At 45.3% G+C, this 21,595-nt stretch overlaps 1 protein-coding gene across 1 annotated transcript; it reads right to left on the bottom strand.

Annotated features, from left to right (window-relative positions):
• Nucleotides 1–3,998: 3,998 nt before the first annotated feature.
• On the bottom strand, nucleotides 3,999–6,485 carry LOC127333964 (protein FAR1-RELATED SEQUENCE 5-like). Its single transcript, XM_051360409.1, has 3 exons — nucleotides 5,290–6,485; nucleotides 4,883–5,183; nucleotides 3,999–4,799 (listed from the first exon to the last, which is right to left on the bottom strand). Exons 1-3 carry the CDS (start codon nucleotides 6,483–6,485, stop codon nucleotides 3,999–4,001), a joined length of 2,298 nt encoding a protein of 765 aa, XP_051216369.1.
• Between the last annotated feature and the right edge of the window lie 15,110 nt (nucleotides 6,486–21,595).

The raw sequence follows: 21,595 nt of genomic DNA on the forward strand, positions 1-21,595 counted from the left end.
TTATCACTGTAACTTTCTATGCAAAAATTAAGGATAGAAGAGACATAATCTTTAAGGTCCTTACAAACAACACAAGTTTCATAATTTTCAGACATGAAGGATTCGATCTCAGAAGCTCCCATAAATAAGACAAATTGTTCTACTTCTTCGAACCCAAGATGAATATAGTTATTCCAATTGTAGTTCATAATTAAAACTTCTTCAGTAAAGCCACATTGGAATTTCAGATGTTTAGTATCCTGTTGAGAGCAACAGTTTATAGCATGGCGTTTAAGCAAGATTTTAGCAATTGTATTCAATTTTTCTATCACAACACTCATGACTTTACCCGTTCTTGATTCTCTATAATTATTATATATTTCAATAAGCTCCAAATAGGTTGTGGGTTCTCCCATAACAACAGTTTTTAATTTTTCGGTTTTTCAAATTTTTATGGATTTTTGGGTATATAAGAACAATAAAACAAGACAAAAAGAAACTAGACAAAAGTAAACTAAGCAAAATAATACTAGGCAGAAATAAACTTAGCACAAATAAACTAGACAAAAGTAAACAAAACAAAACAAAACAAAATAAAAACAGAGAGAGAGGTAGAGTGTACTCCTCAGGTGAACTTATGAGTAGAGCTATGCCTCCCCGGCAACGGCGCTAGAGATAGTCTTGATAACCCACAAGTATAGGGGATCGCAACAGTCTTCGAGGGAAGTAAAGCCCAAATTTATTGATTCGACACAAGGGGAGGTAAAGAATACTTATAAGCCTTAACAACTGAGTTGTCAATTCAGCTGCACCTGGAAAAGCACTAGTAACAGGGGTGATGTGAAAGCAGCAGTAATATGAGAGCAATAGTAACAGTAACACATCAGCTGTAGCAGTAACACAGAGGCAATGGCAACAGAAAATAGTTGATACTACTTCCAATGTCATATAGGAACGAGTATATGATGATGAGAGATGGACCGGGGTTCCCAGCTATCTACACTAGTGGTAACTCTCCAATAACAAGTGACAAGTGTTGGGTGAACAAATTACAGTTGGGCAATTGATAGGATTGAAATAGCATTAAGACAGAACATCAAGATTATTAATCATGTAGGCATGTTTTCCATATATAGTCATACGTGCTCGCAATGAGAAACTTGCATAACATCTTTTGTCCTACCAGCCGGTGGCAGCCGGGCCTCAAGGGAATCTACTGGCAATTAAGGTACTCCTTTTAATAGAGCACCGGAGCAAAGAATTAACACTTGGTGAAAACATGTGATCCTCATACCACAGCCTTCCCCTCCGGTTGTCCCAATTTCTGTCACTTTGGGGCCTCGGGTTCCGGACAGCAATATGTGCAAACGACTTGTAGATACAATCTAAGCAATAAGTATAGAGCTTAAATCTAAGATCATGTTACTCGTGCACTAGTGACAAGCATTAAACACAACAAGATTGCAGCAACAATAACTTCACAAACTTTATAGATAGACTAATCATAATGTATCATCCATCGGATCCCAACAAACACAACACCGATTACATCAGATGGATCTCAATCATGTAAGGCAGCTCATGAGATTATTGTATTGAAGTACATGGGATAGAGAGTACCAACTAGCTACTGCTAGAACTCGTAGTCCATGGGGGAACTACTCACGGAGCATGATGGAGGCGGTGGCGTCGATGGAGATGGCTTCCGGGGGCACTTCCCTGTCCCGGCGGCGTGCCGAAACAGAGATTCTGTACCCCGAATTGGAGTTTCCCGATGGCGGCGGCGCCCCTGGAGTCTTCCTGGAGCTTCGTCAATTGGTCTCGAGTTTTTAGGTCACGAGGGACTTTATAGGCGAAGAGGCGGAGTCGGAAGGGCCACGGGGCCCCCTCCCCATAGGCTGGCGCGGCCAGGGGGCCACCCGCGCCGCCTTATGGTGTGGGCCCCCTGCTGCCCGCCTCCGACTCTCCTTCGGTGTTCTGGAACCTTCCGGGGAAAATAAGATATTTGGCCTTTGTTTCGTCGAATTCCGGGAATATTGCCCGAACAGCCTTTCTGGAACCAAAAACAGTAGAAAACAGGAACTGGCACTTCGGCATCTTGTTAATAGGTTAGTTCCGGAAAACGCATAAAAACATTATAAAGTGCGAGCAAAACATGCATGTATTGTCATAAAACTAGCATGGAACATCGGAAATTACAGATACGTTGGAGACGTATCAGACACTCCTCCAGATGTCAATGACCTAGGCGAAGGAACTGAAAACGAACAGAACAATCTTGATGGAACTGCAGCTAGGAAGGAAGAGGTAGCTCAAGAACGCATGAATCCAAAGTCGAAACAACCAGCATCTAGCATTACACCAGTGCCTCATGAGTATGAAAAAGGATTTCCAAGCCAGGACAGTATGCGAAATCACCTTTTGTCAACTCACAATCTAGTAGAACATTTTATGTCAGCAAGTCTGTTGACGAGGTGTATAGCATGGTCTGCCAGCATGGATGGAAACATGCACCAAGTGACCCTTTCAACAAGGAAATAGTTATAGATCTGGATGACATATATGTTAGTCTCGGTGACCTTGATCAATCTGTTAGGCCATGGAACAAGTTGTACACCACTGTTGCAGAAATTGATATCAACATCATCAAAAGGGAAAATCAAAACCCAAAGAAGGTCATTATGCCTCTGCGTATAGCTGTAAGTTATGTCCACTTTGTTCTCTTTCTCTTTTTTTGGCTAATCAAATAGTACTTGAAATTAGTGGAACACATGTGCATCTATTTGTTCTTTCTCTTTCTCAATAGTAATTGGTTTACTTTTTAACTGTTCGAACAGTCGTACCTAATTAAGGGACGTGATAACCTCAAGGAAGTAACCCGATGTTTCGAAAACGGTCCATCAAACAGATTGGATCACAAAGACATTGTAAGTACTAACCTGTTTTTTTATTACTTAATCATTTTCCTGATCAATCCTTTTTTACTGGAATGTTTTTATCTTTTTTGATTCCTCATCACAATCCCACATCTATTTTTGTTACATTACAGGTTTGCTTCCCTACGCTTCAAGCTTTTCCTGGAACACCAAAGGATGCATCAGGCCAATTACTAGCTTGTTAACCTGAACATCAAAGCTCAGAGGTTCGAGATATATGATTCACTAGGAAACAATACCGAGCCAGTAAAGATTCATGCTTGCCACTTGCTAATTGCTGGCATAAAGACTAACTGGACCAGACAGTATTCCAACTCAAAGATAAAGATCATGGACTGGCCTATAGAGATAATTGATAGCCCGCGCCAAAACAATGGGTAAGCTTCATAATACTTTTCAATTCAAAGGTATAACAATCTGGGGGACTGCATTTTATATTTTTGGAACAATGTAACTTCATTTTAGTCTAGGTTTTTCATTTTGATGTTCTAACAGTCTGACTGAACACATTATTTTTTCCTCTCCCAGGTATGACTGTGGTTTTTTCACACTGAAGAATCTTGAAGCATGCCCAAGCAGGACCCCAACAACATACTCACAGAAAGACATTCCAAACATAAAGAAGTTGTACACAGATAAATGGTTACGTTTCACGAAGAAAGCGAATTGGCAGTTATTTGTCTAGCAAATGTGGTCAAGTGGTAATGCATATCTCTAACCATGCTCTTTTTTTCCTTTTTTTCTTTTACCTATGTCTCAATACAGTCTTTGCATAGTTACTTTATTTTTACTCTATCGAAAATAATTCAGCAAATGCAATTAAGAAAAAGTTAACAATCATAAGATACATTTTCGCATCAGAAAACATACTGTCTCAAAACTCATTTAAATATTCGCAAAAGGTCTCGTACAAACTTTTTCGACAAGGTAACATGAGGCCTGTAATGTAACACATCTTTTTAAATCCAACACAATGTCCTTCACTTCTTATATATTTTATAACATGAGGCCTGTAATGTAACACATCTTTTTAAATCCAACACAATGTCCTTCACTTCTTATATATTTTCTTCTATTTTCAAATCAACGAAAAAGGCCCAACAAACTGTACTTCTCTGGGTTTGCTAGTCGCACCTCGCACGTACGAGCATCATGACCTGGTTGCTTGCACACACCACAAAGACCTTGTTTTGGTTTCTGTAACTGTAGACCACCTTTCTTTCTTTTTGAACCTGGGCGCCCTTCTGTCGCTGACATTGGTGGGTTCCTAGCTTTCCGATTCTCCACAGTAGCAGCATCTTCTTCCATAGGTACACTTTCTTGTGAATCATTAGCAGGGTTGGTGTTCACTGGATGCTTGGCGCTCTTCCTCTTTTTGAGTGCATCAGCAGCAGCCTTTTTCATATCTGCAATCTCTTTCTCCATTGCTCTCATGTGTCGTTCAGCTATTTCATTTGTTTTCTCTGAGGCTGCTAAACCAACAGCAAGCGTAGCAAAATCACTGCAAAGGTTACCATATCTAAGCAATCTCATATCTTTTCTAGATAGTTTCTGGCCAACAGGCTTTTCTTGCCTCTCATCCCGCGGTGCAACTATGTCGGGAGGGGGTAGACACCACCTAGGTAGGATGTAGTGCTCTGGGTATTTTGTAACCATCCCTAGATGTGACATAACTTTCATTGCATGGCAGCACAGGATACCATCCCTATTAATTTTGCAACATTCACAATTGTAGATCCCATTAGCTACATTAGCATCGACACGATAACTCCTCCTACCGTACCCGCGCACGGATCCTTGTATTGGGAAAACCTCATGAATGCTCCCTTTTTCAATAACACCAATGTCACGAACATTGTAGGATGTAATATTGCGAAGCTCAAGCTGAAAGCGGTTGTAGATGGGCATGGTGTATGTCTCAAGGATCTGCTTCTCCATAGGAAAGTCCCCCCCCCCCAAAGCCTAACTTTCTTCTCATCACCATCAAACTCATGAGCATCTTTAGTTATATCAATTCTTTCATGCAGTTTCATGTACTGCTTGAAGAAACGAACAAGGCTATCATGTGGATGAACATACTGCTTAAGAACAGCGTTAAAACCTTCACTTCTAGATGTAGTTTGAAGGAATGGGAAAAACCGGTGGCGGAAATATCCTGGCACAAAATACTCACGCAAATCATAGAGGTCAAGAAAATGTGTGTTATCTGCAACCCCATGCGTTTCCACCATATTTTCCCATCTCTGTTCAAACTCTTCCAGTGTCATGCTGTAGTCAATCACATCATTGAACTCTAAACGCAAATCTTCTCTCTGAGCAACAAAAGTACCAAGTTTTTCCTGAACTTTTTTGCATTATGTGCCATCTGCATAACCTGTGTATGATGCCAATAAACACAATGAGGATAGCAGTTCTGATAGCTGCATCTTGATCAGTAATGATGTTCAATGGATGTAGCCCATCCATTGCCTCTAAAAACCGCTCAAACAACCACACAAAATTCACAGAAGATTCATTCCTCACAAAACCACAACCAAGCTGGATGGATTGACCATATCTATTTATTCCAATGAAAGGAGCACATGGCATGCTGTACTGGTTTGTCATGAATGTTATATCAAAAGAAATGCAATCATTGTACAGGGGGTAGACATCTCTTGCTTTGCTATCCACCCAGAATAGGTTCTCCACTTTATTTTCTGCATCTAGCTTGAACTTGTAGAAAAATCTGGGATCATCTTTCTTGATTTCTTCAAAGTACTCTAGCAGTTCTGGGATATCTTTAATTCTGTCATAGTTCCCTAGTTTTGCAGTGTAGTTACTAACTATTTTGCTGTTGTATGGGACATTCTGCTTGCTTCCATATAGCTCCCCCATGATTTCCATGATTCTTCCTGAAGTAAGGTTGACTTCATGCAACAAGTCGATAAACTTTTTCTCTTCTGCAGGGATCTTGTTGTGGGATCTCAAGTACTTCTTCAGCGCAAACTTGTCAATCACCTCATGTGTATGCACCTCAACAAACTGAGTAACTTTCCATCTAGCACCATCACGTTTTACTCGAAGCTTTGCTTTGCAGTCGGTCAGCACAGTTAGCTTACGATTCCTCTGCTTAACTGGGATCGCTTCTTCTTCCCTAGGCTTCCCAGATTTGTTGCACACATAAACAAATTTATCCAGCTCACCATCTTTAGCACATCTCCTAGATGATTCTATCTTCACTGAAAAACCAACGTGGTGAGCATATCTGTTGTAGTACTGCAAAGCTAGATCAGGTGTGTCAAACATCATGCCAACAAATGGAACCTTTGGAACATATCCTTCAGGTGTTGACTCAACCTCAGCTTCACCATCGCTTTCCTCACTGGAAAGTGTAACACCAGTTCGTGCACGCGAATCAGCTTGCTGATCATTGTTTGAAGGACCTGCTTCATCTCCTTGGGGATCAACACGATGGCCTCCGACTTCTGGCGGCTGCCCAGCATGTTGATCAGTTGATGTACTAGCTTCAGGAGTTGCATTGAGATCAATGCCACCAAACCAGTATTCAAATCCACGAGCCCTTGGCATTCTTCTTCAAAGAAATATCTGCATGGAATCAATGACATGAATCATTAAGATATTTTTTGCACACCATTTTTTAGAGTAAATTACATCTGTTTTTTACCAAACTACTTTTAACTATTTATTTTGTGGCTGCCATAGTTTACTTAATGGTAGGGTTTACATCTTTTTTTACAAGAAATAACATTCTCCATTTTTATTTTCCCCGTTACAGGTGCAAGTTGTAAACAACTTCCGCAGAAAACCAAGGCAATACCAGGAAGATCATGTGACTGACATGGCAACCAGTATGGGCAAATTATGCAGTACTACTTTTACTAATGGCAACTAGTATGAACTGATAACCAGTATGAGCATGTAAACCTATCTTTGATGAATACCAACTACATGCTATCTAGTGTTCTGTGTAGCTCTGTCCTACCTTGTGTTCTACCTAGTTATGCTACATGCTATATTTGTGTTCTATCTTTGTGTTATATCATGTGTTCTACGTGCTATCTTGTGTTCTACATGCTATCTTGTGTTCTATGCTCTTTTTTTACCATGATCTAGTATCTACAAACCATGTAACTAGGTCACATAAACCATGTTCTAGTTCCTGCATTCCTGCATGTAACATACCAGCTGCAGTTTTTGACCTGTTACTTTTGCTTGTCCTTTTTTTATTTGGCACATGAAACGGGGGGCATGTAACTGAACATGATATGTTTGTGTTCATTACTGGCAGCTATAGATGTGTAAGTGCATGTAACATACTAGATGCATGTACTTAAAGATTTCATGCTGTCATATTTCGCTAGATGTAGCAAAGGGGAAGGTATTTTTCTGTTTTTGCTAGGTGCATGTAACTGAATCTGGTCAGGATATTACCTCCAGACAACTGAAGTTGCAGAGGGATACACGATGTAGCAGGGGCTGGAGGTGATTTTTCGGGACCTGCTAGTCGTCAGATGTAGCAAATCCAACTGGGGACAGATCTGAACAAGCAAGTATGTAGCAGATCTCTTCCTCGATGTAGCAGTACGTCGATGTAGCAGATTAACTAGTGGCACGAACTGGACGGGAGGAGAGGAGGTTTTTTTCAAGATTCTGGATGTGACTCCTCTTCCTTGTTCATCTTGTTCCTGGCGTGTAGAAGAAGAAGATAGGATCCAGTGCAGATGTAGCAGGTAAGAAGAAGATGGGATCCAATGTAGAGGTAGCTTTATCTCCACCGTGGTCCCCCAAAAAGTGGCGTTCTCTTTTTTTGTGGTCCAACGACGTGGAAGATGCTCGTAATATGCTGCGGGGTCCACCATACGGGTGGTTGTTTCCGGAAAGCGCGTGGTCCCCACGGTGGGCCAAAAAAGGAAAGTCCACTTGGTCGGACTGACCTCGTTTTAGCAGGAATCGAGGTCGACCTCGATGTAGCAGAACCCTTTGCTGAAACCATCTGTTCATCAAATTTTTTAGTCGTATGAATGCATCCGCGCCAGGGCCGGCTCTAGCCCAGGGCAAGAAGTGCGACGGCCCGGGGTCCAACCAAAACGGGGGTCCATTATTTCTGTCACGGTGCATATAGGAAAAGGTAGAAGAAAAAAAATTTAAGCCCATCTAGCATGCACGCAGCTTAAATTGGGCCCATTTATAAATTCTATAAATTGGGCGCATTTATAGAATTTGCCCTAGGGCCCTCCAAATCCTAGCGCGGGGTGATTTTGATATTGCCCAGGTGGTTTGGGAGCTCTACTTGGTTCGGTGTCTTGCGTTGATCTCGTAATGTGTGTTATGCCACTCACCAGTTGACTCACGGCGGCATTCTTTACTTGAATGTAACATGGCAAGAAGCACCTCGGCACTTCTTGACGAGAAACTGATTCGCGATCGCATGAGACTTTTATTCAAGTTACAGTCACACTTTGGGCAATCTGGACAGCGAGATGGAAGGCAATTCCTGAACAAATATTTCAGAGTCCTCTCACCATTATGGTACGCAACTATCTTGGAGATATGCAACTTGCCCTTGGTGCTTCTATTACAGCCAGTCTAGGGACAATTAAGCAACCAGAAATAATGACCGTGCGCTAGAATGCTCCACCACAAGGGTTATGCAAGATCAATGTTGATGCAATGTGTTGAGGAGACAACGCCTCTCCGCTCCACCCCAACCCTAGGCGACGCAGGGGCGGCTGCGCCGGCGCCTCCAAGACTCTCCCCCGCCCTCTCCCCTCTCCCCGCCGCCGCCAGAGGTCACCGACGGGCAAAGCCCAGACGGGGACGGCGACGGCGGGGCTTCTCCCCGGATGTCGCCTCCTTCCCTGCGGTGGTAGTGACGAGCTCCAGCAGTTCTGCAGGGGCGCGGTGCCGCGGCCCCCTGCGACGGGCTCGACGCGACGACGGAGGTCAGGGAGGTGGTCAGCCCGGCGGTGGTGCCCCTGTGGCGGCGGTCTGTAGATCTGGGTCCGTCTTGGGCCTTGGGCCTACGGGTCCAGATCTGACGCTGCGGGCAGCGTGGTGGCCTGGCTGCGGAGCTGCCTGGCACCGTGGTGGTGTCGGTGACGATGGGATAGGCGGCGGTGGCCGAGGCTCTCCCGGCGGCGCGGCTGGTCCTTGGTCGTGTTGTTGTGGTTGAGCGCTTGGTGTGGTGCTCTTGGCGCGGCAACCGCTGCTCCTAGTCCTCTGGGCTGAGGAGTAGGATGTGCAGCGCAGGGTGGCGTGGTGGTGCTAACCGTGGTCATGGTCGTGCGACTGCATCGATGGCATAGAGGTGTTGCAGCGGCGGCAGTGCAATTCAGCGAGGAGGATGTGCTGGTCAAGACCCAAAGGGAAGGGATGACAGGTGTGTGCTGCTCCGGATGAAAATCCTGCTCTATCTTCGATCAGAGCCGGTGATGACGGTGCTTGCGGGCGTCATTCCCCTCCATGGAGGCATCGCCGAGGAGTGCCCGCTCCTTCCTTGCCCACTCGGGTTGGTGTCTCCGGGTGAAAACCAAGATCGGGCTCTCCGGTCGGCGATGGCGGCGTCTCCAACGTCGTTTCTTTCCTAAAAGCATCGTTTTTGGAGACACGGACTTGGGGAGCACATGGTTTCTGGCTTGATGTTGCTCTGGTAATGCTGCTGCTCAGGTTTGTTTCCAGGGCGCTATGTACGCCGTCGCCGGAAACTCAAAGGCGACGACTTTCTCAGGGCTGGCCAAGTCCTTCCACCCACCTGCCGACTCTTGGGCGCTCAAGGGTGGTTGGTACGTCGATGAGGTGAGTTCAGAGGAGGTTGTTTCTTTGGAGTTGCTTGGCTTCGGTTGTGACGCGGCTTCGGTTTGAGCTTGAGCGAGACCCCTGTATGTCTTTGTTGTAGTGTGTGGTGGCTAGTCTTCGGATTGACGGTGTGTGTTGTAGCCATCTTTGGCGTTATATCGGCCATCGGCCACTTCTTCTATGCAACTGATATATCTTCCCGGACATATCCTTGAAAAAAATGTTGATGCAATGTCATCCAAGGAAAATTGGAGGAGCAGTGGTTGTTGTTTGCAGTGATGAACAAGGTGTTCTTCTAGGTGCTTCTTAGAGTTATTGAAGGCATAAATGACCCAGGAACTCTGGAGGCATGGGCATGTGCGGAGGGTCTCGCCCTGGCTGAAGATCTGAATATCAAAAAACTTATGCTGGCCACGGACTGTTTAGGGGTCTCCCAAGAGATCAAATATCTTAATTATCCACTTGCTCAATTAGCATTTAGTTTTAATCTAATATCCTCCATCCTAAGCCCTGCTTGATATTTCGGTCTGTCAATAGTATTACACTTAGTCAATCAATATTTATGTTTACATAGCAGTCACGATGTCTTCTCTCCGATGGTGATGAATGGTCATATGGTCTTGTGCAGTAGTGTTTCGAGGGGGATTGGCCTCGTGAGAGTGTGGGCGTGGCCCCGTGGTGTGGTTTTCGTTTGGTTTTCCGCTAATTAGTTGAGCACTTTCTTCTTATTTAATGAATAAGTCAAAACTTTTGGCTGGCTTTGTTTAAAAAAATTATGTTTATGTTCATCTCATTGCATAAAATCTAGATCGGTTGCAGTTTAACCTTTTATGTCCCCTTTGGGTATTTCAAAGAATGTCATCACAAATCTCGAATAGGTAAACTTGTGAGTACAACATCAGGAAAAAAAAAGGACATCTCCCAGAAGACAAGAGCTTGCATTTTCAACCACTAATTTTTTTTTTCTCAGATCGATCCTTGGCCACCTTCAACTCTTAATCGAAGAGCTTACAATGACGAACATGTTTTAAAAGGTAAAGAACAAGGGAACTACTAGCTTCATTGTCAAACAATTATTCGGATTGTTCTTTGTATTGCTTGGCTTTGCTAATGCAAAAGAATAAAATATAAGCACAACTAGCTTTGTTAAACATAACATCATTTCGACAATTCTATATTGCCCAAAGTAAAGCACAAACTCCCACGCGAATATGATCTTTAATTTTATTTTATCAATTTCATTTAACCAATTACTACCTCCGTTCGGGATTATAAGGCCGGCACGTATACCTAGATCGTCAATTTCACCAACATAATATGAATTTATAAAACAAAAAATTATATCATTAGAAAGTAAACCATCTAAACTTTCTAATGATATATATTTTAAAATATATACCTTATATTACTTTGGTTAAATTTACAACCTAGAGACATGTGCCGGCCTTATAATCCCGAACAAAGGGAGTACCAAATATATTTTTTATATTGGTTGGGGCTGGCATATTAAAAGTAAAATAAACCACTCTCCAAATCAGTTTAGTAAACCAACTAATAAAAAAATGTTCCACCGACTATTCCGTGTTACAAAAAGCGCATTTTGTACAACCTGTTCCATTTTATTTTATTTTGCCAAATTGTCTTTTGTAAGATCTCTTTTGTTTAGCAACCACATGAAAATCCTAATTTTCAGCGGTACCTTTAGTTTCCACAAGTATTTCTTTAAGCTGGTACGGTCATTCATATAATCCGCATACAAAGACTTACTATAAAAAGCCCATTTTCTCAATAAGTTTTTTTTTCGAATTTTCACCGGGGGGAGAGGTTCTCCACCTGAATATATTTTAAAAAAAGGGGCAGACCCCAGGGTTTTACAGCAGAGAGGTAGAGTGACAGAGGGAGGGGGGAGGGGATGAGATTACAGATACATGCGCGAGGGCCTTAGGCAGACTTGCCAGGTGTCTACAGCAGCATGCAAACTGGCGGGAAAACGCCCACGCCAGAGAGCAGCATCGTCGCGGCATTGCTTGAGGAGGAGCGGGAGCGTCACAAAAACTAATATTATCACAAGTAAGTTTCTCATTGGCAGTTTGTATAATCCTACGAGTCGATTTCAGTCCTCTGCTCGCACTCTTCATCGCATCCCAGAGCCGCCGCCTCTCTCGCGGTCGTTTACGGAGGTGGTGATGGAGCGGTACGGGGGAGAAGGGAGTGGCGGAGACGGTAGGAACAAGAGGCGGTACGGCGACGGCGACGGTCGGCGACACGGCGCGGGCCGCCAGGAGGGTGGGCGGCCGGATCAGGGCCGTCTCGACGGCGGTCGGGCGGAGCTGGGGCGCAGGGACGACGGCTGGCTGGAGGGCGGCAGGCGCGGCCGCTTCGACGAAGAGCCAAGGTCGCGCTACGGGGAGCCGCGCGCATCGGACCAGGAGTGGGGTGATTGGGGCCCCCCGCCTCCTTGGTGGGAATGGGAGCAGCAGCGCCTCCGGGAAGAGGAGGCGTCCCGGGCCAGGGGGCAGCTGCAGGGGTACGCCGGAGGCCGAGGTGGAGGCTCTAGCGGCGGCGGTGGCGGCCAGGCCGGCCGGAGCAAGAAGGGGACGGGCCAGGGGGCACCCGCCAACCAGAAGAACAAGGGGAAGAACAAGGCCGCGGCTGGCGGCGCCGCAGGGGCGGTGGGTGGCGAGTGCTTCCGCTGTGGAAGAGAGGGGCACTTCCAATCGGAGTGTCCCAACGAGCCGGTGTGCGTGCTGTGCAGCCGGGAAGGCCGCGCTTCCGCAAACTGCCCCACTCGTGGGTGCCCTATGTTGCTGCAGCAAATGGGGCATGCCATCACCGGCGGCGGGTTCTACAACATCGAGGTGGAGCCGCTCGAGGGGCCGAGCCAGGAAGAGCTGTTTGAGGCGGTCATTCACTTTGACGCGGCGCCGCTCTCGGCGCTCCAGCTTGCGGAGGAGCTCAAAAACCTCCTCGATGGCTCTTGGGATTGGCGGGTGGCCAAGGTATCCGAGAAGGAGTTCTCCGTGCACTTTCCGTCTAGGGAGACACTGCGCATGAGCACGCGAAGGGGCAAGATTTACCTCCCTTTGAGCAAGCTTGATGTGGACATCAGGGAGGCTTTCGCCAACCCCAGGCCGAGCAAGGCCATGCCTCTGGTCTGGGTGCAGCTCACAGGGCTGCCTGGGGATCTCATGGAGAGGGAGCGCCTCATGGCGGCGCTCACGATGGTGGGAAGGCCGATCGACTTCGACGAGCTGTCCGTCAAGAAGTGGAAGACCGAGCCGGTCCGTGTGAGGTTCCAGTGCCGTTTCCCGGAGCGGATCAAGGGGACGATCGCGCTCTGCGTCAACGGGGAGCCCTACACCGTGGGGGTGCAGGCCGAGCTGGGGGCTGCCGGGGCCGGGGGCTCCAACCCACCTCGGCCTCCGCCTCCCGGTGATGACGACGACTTGGATGATCTGGACTCGGAGGAATGGAGCACGGACGGAGAGTGGTGGAACCGCCACCGCAAGACTGACAAGGCCAAGGCGTCGGCGCATCCGGTGGGACCCGGGGCTGGGAGCGGTGGTGGCGGCACGCAGCGCATGACCGCGGCGGGCTCTCACAGCGCTCCTCCGCTCGGCCGGTTCTCGGGTCAGTACGGGTCCAATGTGGACATCCTTCCAGCAGTTGCCAGGGGAAAGGCGGTGCTGGACTCCGAGGTACGGGACAGTGGGTGCGTCGACCTGCTGGGGGGCAGCTGCGACGTGGTCTTTGGTCCGGAGGAGCTTTCGGCTGCCACAGGCGAGACCTCGTCGCAGGTGACGGACCCTGTCCACTCCTGGCTCCTGGACAGCCCAATCAAGTCTGGGGCCCTGGAGTCGGGTCGCGCTGCGTCCAAGGCGATGCCCGTGGTGGAGGTGGAGATGGGGGAAGAGGAGGAGGGGGAGGCGACCCCTGAGCTCCAGGGGCAGACACAGCCCTTGGTGGACCTCCGCTCGGCCGCCTCCGCGGCGGCGCCGCTGGCGCAGGGAAAGAGGACCAAGACGGAGGTGCTCATGGCGCCCACCAAGACGATCAAGAAGAGGGTTCCGGCGGGCTTGGTGAGGAAGAGCGCTGCGTCATGGAGGGGCGACGGCGGCCACGGCGATGGAGAAGGCGCAGAAGCTCGCGGTGGAACGGAACCTCGACCCGGCAACAGGTACGATCCCCGATCCCGATGATTTCTCGATCCTTGACGCTAGGTCGGACTCCCAGTTAGGTGCGGTCATCAAGGATAGCTGCATCCTTTTTGTTCCATCGGCGGGGACTGATACGTCCCCGACGTATCCATAATTTCTGTCGTTCCATGCTTGTTTTATGACAATACTTACATGTTTTGCTTGCACTTTATGATGATTTCATGCATTTTCTGGAACTAACCTATTAACGAGATGCCACAGTGCCAGTTCCTGTTTTCTGCTGTTTTTGGTTCCAGAAAGGCTGTTCGGGCAATATTCTCGGAATTGGACGAAATCAACGCCAAACCTCCTATTTTTCCCGGAAGGCTCCAGAACACCGAAGAAGAGTCGGAGAGGGGCCAGGAGCCACCACACCACATGGCGGCGCGGGCCAGACCCTGGCCGCGCCGGCCTAGGGTGTGGCGCCCCCAGGTGCCCCCCTGCGCCGCCTCTTCGCCTATAAAATCCCTTTCGACCTAAAAACACCGTACCAATTGACGAAACTCCAGAAAGACTCCAGGGGCGCCGCCACCGTCGCGAAACTCCAATTCGGGGGACAGAACTCTGTCCCGGCACCCTGCCGGGACGGGGAAGTGCCCCCGGAAGCCATCTCCATCAACGCCACCGCCTCCGCCATGCTCCGTGAGTAGTTCCCCCATGGACTACGGGTTCTAGCTGTAGCTATGTCGGTATTCTCTCCCCCATGTACTTCAATACAATGGTCTCATGAGCTGCCTTACATGATTGAGATTCATCTGATGTAATCGGTGTTGTGTTTGTTGGGATCCGATGGATGATGCATTATGATTAGTCTATCTATAAAGTTTGTGAAGTTATTGTTGCTGCAATCTTGTTATTCTTAATGCTTGTCACTAGGGCCCGAGTGGCATGATCTTAGATTTGAGCTCTATAATTGCTGCTTAGATTGTATCTACAAGTTGTATGCACATGTCACTGTCCGGAACCAAAGGCCCCGAAGTGACAAGAATCGGGACAACCGGAGGGGATGGTAGTGATGTGAGGATCACATGTTTTCACGGTGTGTTAATGCTTTGCTCCGGTACTCTATTAAAAGGAGTACCTTAATATCCAGTAGTTTCCCTTGAGGCCCGGCTGCCACCGGCTGGTAGGACAAAAGATGTTGTGCAAGTTTCTCATTGCGAGCACGTACGACTATATACGGAAAACATGCCTACATAATTAATAAGCCTGATGTTCTTTCTTAATGCTTTGATTCCTATCAATTGCCCAACTGTAATTTGTTCACCCAACACTTGTCACTTATTGGAGAGTTATCACTAGTGTAGATCGCTGGGAACCCCGGTCCATATCTCATCATCATATACCTGTTCTACATGTCATTGGAAGTAGTATCAACTATCTTCTGGTGCCATTGCTCTCATATTGCTATTACTTTGTATTCTGTGTTGTTACATTACTGCTCTCATATTACTGCTACTTTCACATCACCCCTGTTGCTAGTGTTTTTCCAGGTGCTGCTGAATTGACAACTCAGTTGTTAAGGCTTATAAGTATTCTTTACCTCCCCTTGTGTCGAATCAATAAATTTGGGTTATACTACCCTCGAAGACTGCTGCGATCCCCTATACTTGTGGGTCATCAAGACTGTTTTCTGGCGCCGTTGCCGGGGAGGCATAGCTCTACTCATAAGTTCACCTGGGGAGTACACTTTACTTCTCTCTCTGTTTTGTTTTGTTTTGCTTAGTTTACTTTTGTCTAGTTTATTTGTGCTTAGTTTATTTCTGTCTAGTATTATTTTGCGTAGTTTACTTTTGCTTAGTTTATTTTTGTCTTGTTTTATTTTCCTCATATACCCAAAATACCATAAAAATTTGAAAAACTAAAAAATTAAAAACTGCTGTTATGGGAGAACCTACAACCTACTTGGAGCTTATAGAATGCTATAATAATTATAGAGAATCAAGAACTGGTAAAATAATGAGTGCTATGATAAAAAAATTGAAAACAATGGCTAGAATCTTGCTTAGATGCCATGATATAAACTGTTGCTCTAAAGAGGACTCTAAACATCTTAAATTTCAATGTGGCTTTAGTGAGGAATTTTTAATTAAGAACTATAACCGGAATTGCTATATTCATTATGGGTTCGAAGAGGTAGAACAATTTGTCTTATTTATGGGAGCCTCCGAGATAGAATCCTTCATGGTTGAGAATTATGAAACTTGTGCTATTTGTAAGGACCTTAAAGATTATGTCTCTACTATCCTTAATTCTTGCATAGAATGCTACAGTAGGAATCCTTATATCCTTGATTATAAAGAGAGATACATTAATGCACAAGAATGCACTCGCAATTTGCAGGAACCGGTGGAAGAGGAAATTGATGAACCTGAAAGCTCATTGGATGAAAAAGAAGAGGAGAGCGACGAACAAAAGGGGGAAGAATGGATTAGCTACCCATGCCAACCTTCTAATGAGAGTAACTCTTTATCTCTTACACTATTTGATTGTCCTCCATGCTTACCGAAAGAGGTTGAATGTTATGTTCCTGTGGATTCTCTTGAAATATTCCCTATGAGTAAAACTTGTGAGAATAATTATGCTACTGTTATTTATGATAATCCATGCTACTTTGATAAATCTTATGATAATGCTTTGTTTGTGCCTGATGTCGAAATGCATGGTACTAAAGAATTTTGCTTAGCAAATGTTTATGATAAAGCTCTAGATGATGGTCCTATGTTACTTGATACTATTAATTGTACTACTAATGAAAATGGGATTGGAGAGTCCTTGACTTATTCTATGAGTCCCATATCTCTTGAGATTGATCAACTACCTTGTTATATTATTAATAAAAGTAAGTTTGAAAGTTTTTATTCCACTATTCTTGAACTTGATAAAAATTATATGTTTGGAAATCATGAGAAGCATGCTGCATGTGATAGTTATATTGTTGAGTTTGTTCATGAAGCTACTGAAAATTATTATGAGAGAGGAAAATATGGTAGTAGAAATTTTCATGGTACTAATACACCTCTCTATATGCTGAAATTGTTGAAATTACACTTGTTCTATCTTCCTATGCTTGTTACTTTGCTTTTCATGAACTTGTTTATTTACAAGATTCCTTTGCATAGGAAGCATGTTAGACTTAAATGTGTTTTGGATTTGCCTCTTGATGCTCTCTTTTGCTTCAAATACTATTTCTTGCGAGTGCATCATTAAAACTGCTGAGCCCATCTTAATGGCTATAAAGAAAGAACTTCTTGGGAGATAACCCATGTGTTATTTTGCTACAGTACTTTGTTTTATATTTGTGTCTTGGAAGTTGTTTACTACTGTAGCAACCTCTCCTTATCTTAGTTTTGTGTTTTGTTGTGCCAAGTGAAGCCTCTAATCGAAGGTTGATACTAGATTTGGATTTCTGCGCAGAAACAGATTTCTATCTGTCACGAATCTGGGTCTAATTCTCTGTAGGAAACTCAGAAAATTATGCCAATTTACGTGCGTGTTCCACAGATATGTACGCAACTTTCATTAGTTTTGAGTTTTCTGATTTGAGCAACGGAAGTATTTATTTAAAATTCGTCTTTACTGGCTGTTCTGTTTTGGCAGATTCTGTCTCTGTTTTTTGCATTGTCTCTTGTGGACTTTAAGCGAGCTTTTCTAGACGTAGAGAGCTGTAGCTAATGTTTTATTGAGTTCTTGCAATGTGCCACTACAGGACCAATATGGATTCAAATTTTTTGAGTACTAACCCCTCTAATGAAGTTTATGAGAAGTTTGTTGTGAAGGAAGTTTTCAAGGGTCAAGAGAGGAGGATGATATATGATCAAGAAGAGTGAAAAGTCTAAGCTTGGGGATGCCCCCGTGGTTCATCCCTGCATATTTCAAGAAGACTCAAGCGTCTAAGCTTGGGGATGCCCAAGGCATCCCCTTCTTCATCAACTTATCAGGTTTCCTCCCCTGAAACTATATTTTTATTCGGTCACATCATATGTGCTTTACTTGGAGCGTCTGTGTGTTTATTTTCGTTTTGTTTGTTTGAATAAGATCGGATCCTAGCAATCCTTGTTTGGGAGAGAGACACGCTCCACTTTTTCATATGAACACTTGTTCTTCGTTTTACTTTTAATGTTCAATGATAAAAGTTGGAAGCTACAATACTTATCTCTATTTGGTTGGAAGCAGAAAATGCCTCATATGTCTTGGATAATTTGATACTTGGCAATTGTTTTGAGCTCTCAAGTAGATCATAAGTTTTTGCATGTAGTTTAAACCTATTGGTGGAGAACTACCGTAAAGCTTGTTAAAATTGGTTTGCATAATTGATCTCTCTTAAGGTCTAGATATTTTCTGGTAAAAGTGTTTGAGCAACAAGGAAGACAGTGTAGAGTATTATAATGCTTGCAATATGTTCTTATGTAAGTTTTGCTGTACCGGTTCATACTTGTGTTTGCTTCAAACAACCTTGCTAGCCTAAGCCTTGTACTGAGAGGGAATGCTTCTCGTGCATCCAAAACCTTGAGCCAAAACATATGCCATGTGTGTCCACCATACCTACCTACTATGTGGTATTTCCTGCCATTCCAAAGTAAATTGCTTGAGTGCTACCTTTAAACAATTCAAAATGCTTCTCAATTTGTGTTAATGTTTTATAGCTCATGAGGAAGTATGTGGTGTTTAGCTTTCAACCTTGTCATTTACTTTTGACGGACTCTCAGATGGACTAGTGGCACATCCGCTTATCCAATAATTTTGCAAAAAGAGCTGGCAATGGGATTCCCAGTCCCAAATTAATTAACCTAAATAGACACTCCTCCATGGTATGTGATTGTTGGACGGCACCCGAAGGATTCGGTTAGCCATGGCTTGTGTAAGCAAAGGTTGGGAGGAGTGTCATCATAATAAAACTAAAATAAAAAGGCACTCCTTCATGGTATGAGATTGTTGGCAGGCACCCGAGGATTCGGTTAGCCATGGTTTGTGAAAGAAAGGTTGGAAGGAGTGCCACCCAAAAATAAAAATTCATGGGAGCCGCTCTTGAAAGTCCGGTTAGCAAGGTAGTTAGTGTACCCATTACCATTCGTTGACAACAACAAACACCTCTCAAAACTTTACTTTTGTGCTCTCTATATGTTTTCAAAACCAAAGCTCTAGCACAAATATAGCAATCGATGCTTCCCTCGTAGAAGGGCCATTCTTGTACTTTATGTTGAGTCAGTTTACCTACTTCTTTCCATCTTAGAAGCAAACACTTGTGTCAACTGTGCATTGATTCTTACATACTTGCATATTTGCATTCATCATATTACTCTATGTTGACAATATCCATAAGATATACATGTTACAAGTTGGAAGCAACTGCTAAAACTTATATCTTCCTTTGTGTTGCTTCGATGCCTTTACTTTGAATTTATTGCTTTATGAGTTAACTCTTGTGCAATCTTTTGATGCTTGTCTTGAAAGTATTATTCATGAAAAGTTTTGCTATATGTTATCTATTTGTTAGCAACTATAGATCATTGCCTTGAGTCACTTCATTCATTTCATATGCTTTGTAATAGTATGATCAAGGTTATGTAAGTAGCATGTCACTACAGAAATTATTCTTTTTATCGTTTACCTGCTCGGGACGAGCAGGAACTAAGCTTGGGGATGCTGATACGTCCCCGACGTATCCATAATTTCTGGCTGCTCCATGCTTGTTTTATGACAATACTTACATGTTTTGCTTGCACTTTATGATGATTTCATGCATTTTCCGGAACTAACCTATTAACGAGATGCCACGGTGCCGGTTCTGTTTTCTGCTGTTTTTGGTTCCCAGAAAGGCTGTTCGGGCAATATTCTCGGAATTGGACGAAATCAACGCCAAACCTCCTATTTTTCCCGGAAGGCTCCAGAACACCGAAGAAGAGTCGGAGAGGGGCCAGGGGGCCACCACACCACATGGCGGCGCGGGCAGACCACGGCCGCGCCGGCCTAGGGTGTGGCGCCCCAGTGCCCCCGCGCCGCCTCTTCGCCTATAAAATCCCTTTCGACCTAAAAACACCGTACCAATTGACGAAACTCCAGAAAGACTCCAGGGGCGCCGCCACCGTCGCGAAACTCCAATTCGGGGGACAGAACTCTGTCCCGGCACCCTGCCGGGACGGGGAAGTGCCCCCGGAAGCCATCTCCATCAACGCCACCGCCTCCGCCATGCTCCGTGAGTAGTTCCCCCATGGACTACGGGTTCTAGCTGTAGCTATGTCGGTATTCTCTCCCCCATGTACTTCAATACAATGGTCTCATGAGCTGCCTTACATGATTGAGATTCATCTGATGTAATCGGTGTTGTGTTTGTTGGGATCCGATGGATGATACATTATGATTAGTCTATCTATAAAGTTTGTGAAGTTATTGTTGCTGCAATCTTGTTATTCTTAATGCTTGTCACTAGGGCCCGAGTGGCATGATCTTAGATTTGAGCTCTATAATTGTTGCTTAGATTGTATCTACAAGTTGTATGCACATGTCACTGTCCGGAACCAAAGGCCCCGAAGTGACAAGAATCGGGACAACCGGAGGGGATGGTAGTGATGTGAGGATCACATGTTTTCACGGTGTGTTAATGCTTTGCTCCGGTACTCTATTAAAAGGAGTACCTTAATATCCAGTAGTTTCCCTTGAGGCCCGGCTGCCACCGGCTGGTAGGACAAAAGATGTTGTGCAAGTTTCTCATTGCGAGCACGTACGACTATATACGGAAAACATGCCTACATAATTAATAAGCCTGATGTTCTTTCTTAATGCTTTGATTCCTATCAATTGCCCAACTGTAATTTGTTCACCCAACACTTGTCACTTATTGGAGAGTTACCACTAGTGTAGATCGCTGGGAACCCCGGTCCATATCTCATCATCATATACCTGTTCTACATGTCATTGGAAGTAGTATCAACTATCTTCTGGTGCCATTGCTCTCATATTGCTATTACTGCTGCTGTGTTACTGTTACTACTGCTCTCATATTACTGCTACTTTCACATCACCCCTGTTGCTAGTGCTTTTCCAGGTGCAGCTGAATTGACAACTCAGTTGTTAAGGCTTATAAGTATTCTTTACCTCCCCTTGTGTCGAATCAATAAATTTGGGTTATACTACCCTCGAAGACTGCTGCGATCCCCTATACTTGTGGGTCATCAGGGACACCAGTGGAAGCCATCTCCCTCCTGCGGGCGAAGGAGGAGGCGCAGGCGACGCTTGCCAGGGTGGCAGCGTCCCAAGCAAAGGCGCAGGCCGAGAGGGAAGCCTGCGAGGCGCAGTTGGAGGCCCGGTTGGCTGCCGGGGAGGCGGCTTCACCGGGGCCACGACATGGCCAGCCCGACAGGGAATGGCGGGACTCGCTGCAGGTCGAGGGGCGATCTGGCGAACAACTGGACCCTGGTTCGGAGGGTGTGGCCAGGGAAGGCCCAGCGGGCACGGCTGGTAGGCCGGCTCGGATGAAAGGACGACGGTCCATACTTTCGATGCGTAAAGGGCGAGGGCGGCGGACGGCTGCAAAATGAGAGCCCTGATATACAATATCCGCGGGTTCGGTGAGCAGGGGCGCCGAACTCAGCTTAAATCCTATATCTGAGGGGAACGGGTGGACATCATTGGGCTACAGGAGACTATTAAATTGGAATTCTCGGCGACCGAGCTGCGGAGTTTAGA

The sequence above is a fragment of the Lolium perenne genome, chromosome 1 (genome assembly GCF_019359855.2).
Source record: "Lolium perenne isolate Kyuss_39 chromosome 1, Kyuss_2.0, whole genome shotgun sequence".
In the NCBI taxonomy this organism is placed as follows: Eukaryota; Viridiplantae; Streptophyta; class Magnoliopsida; order Poales; family Poaceae; genus Lolium; species Lolium perenne.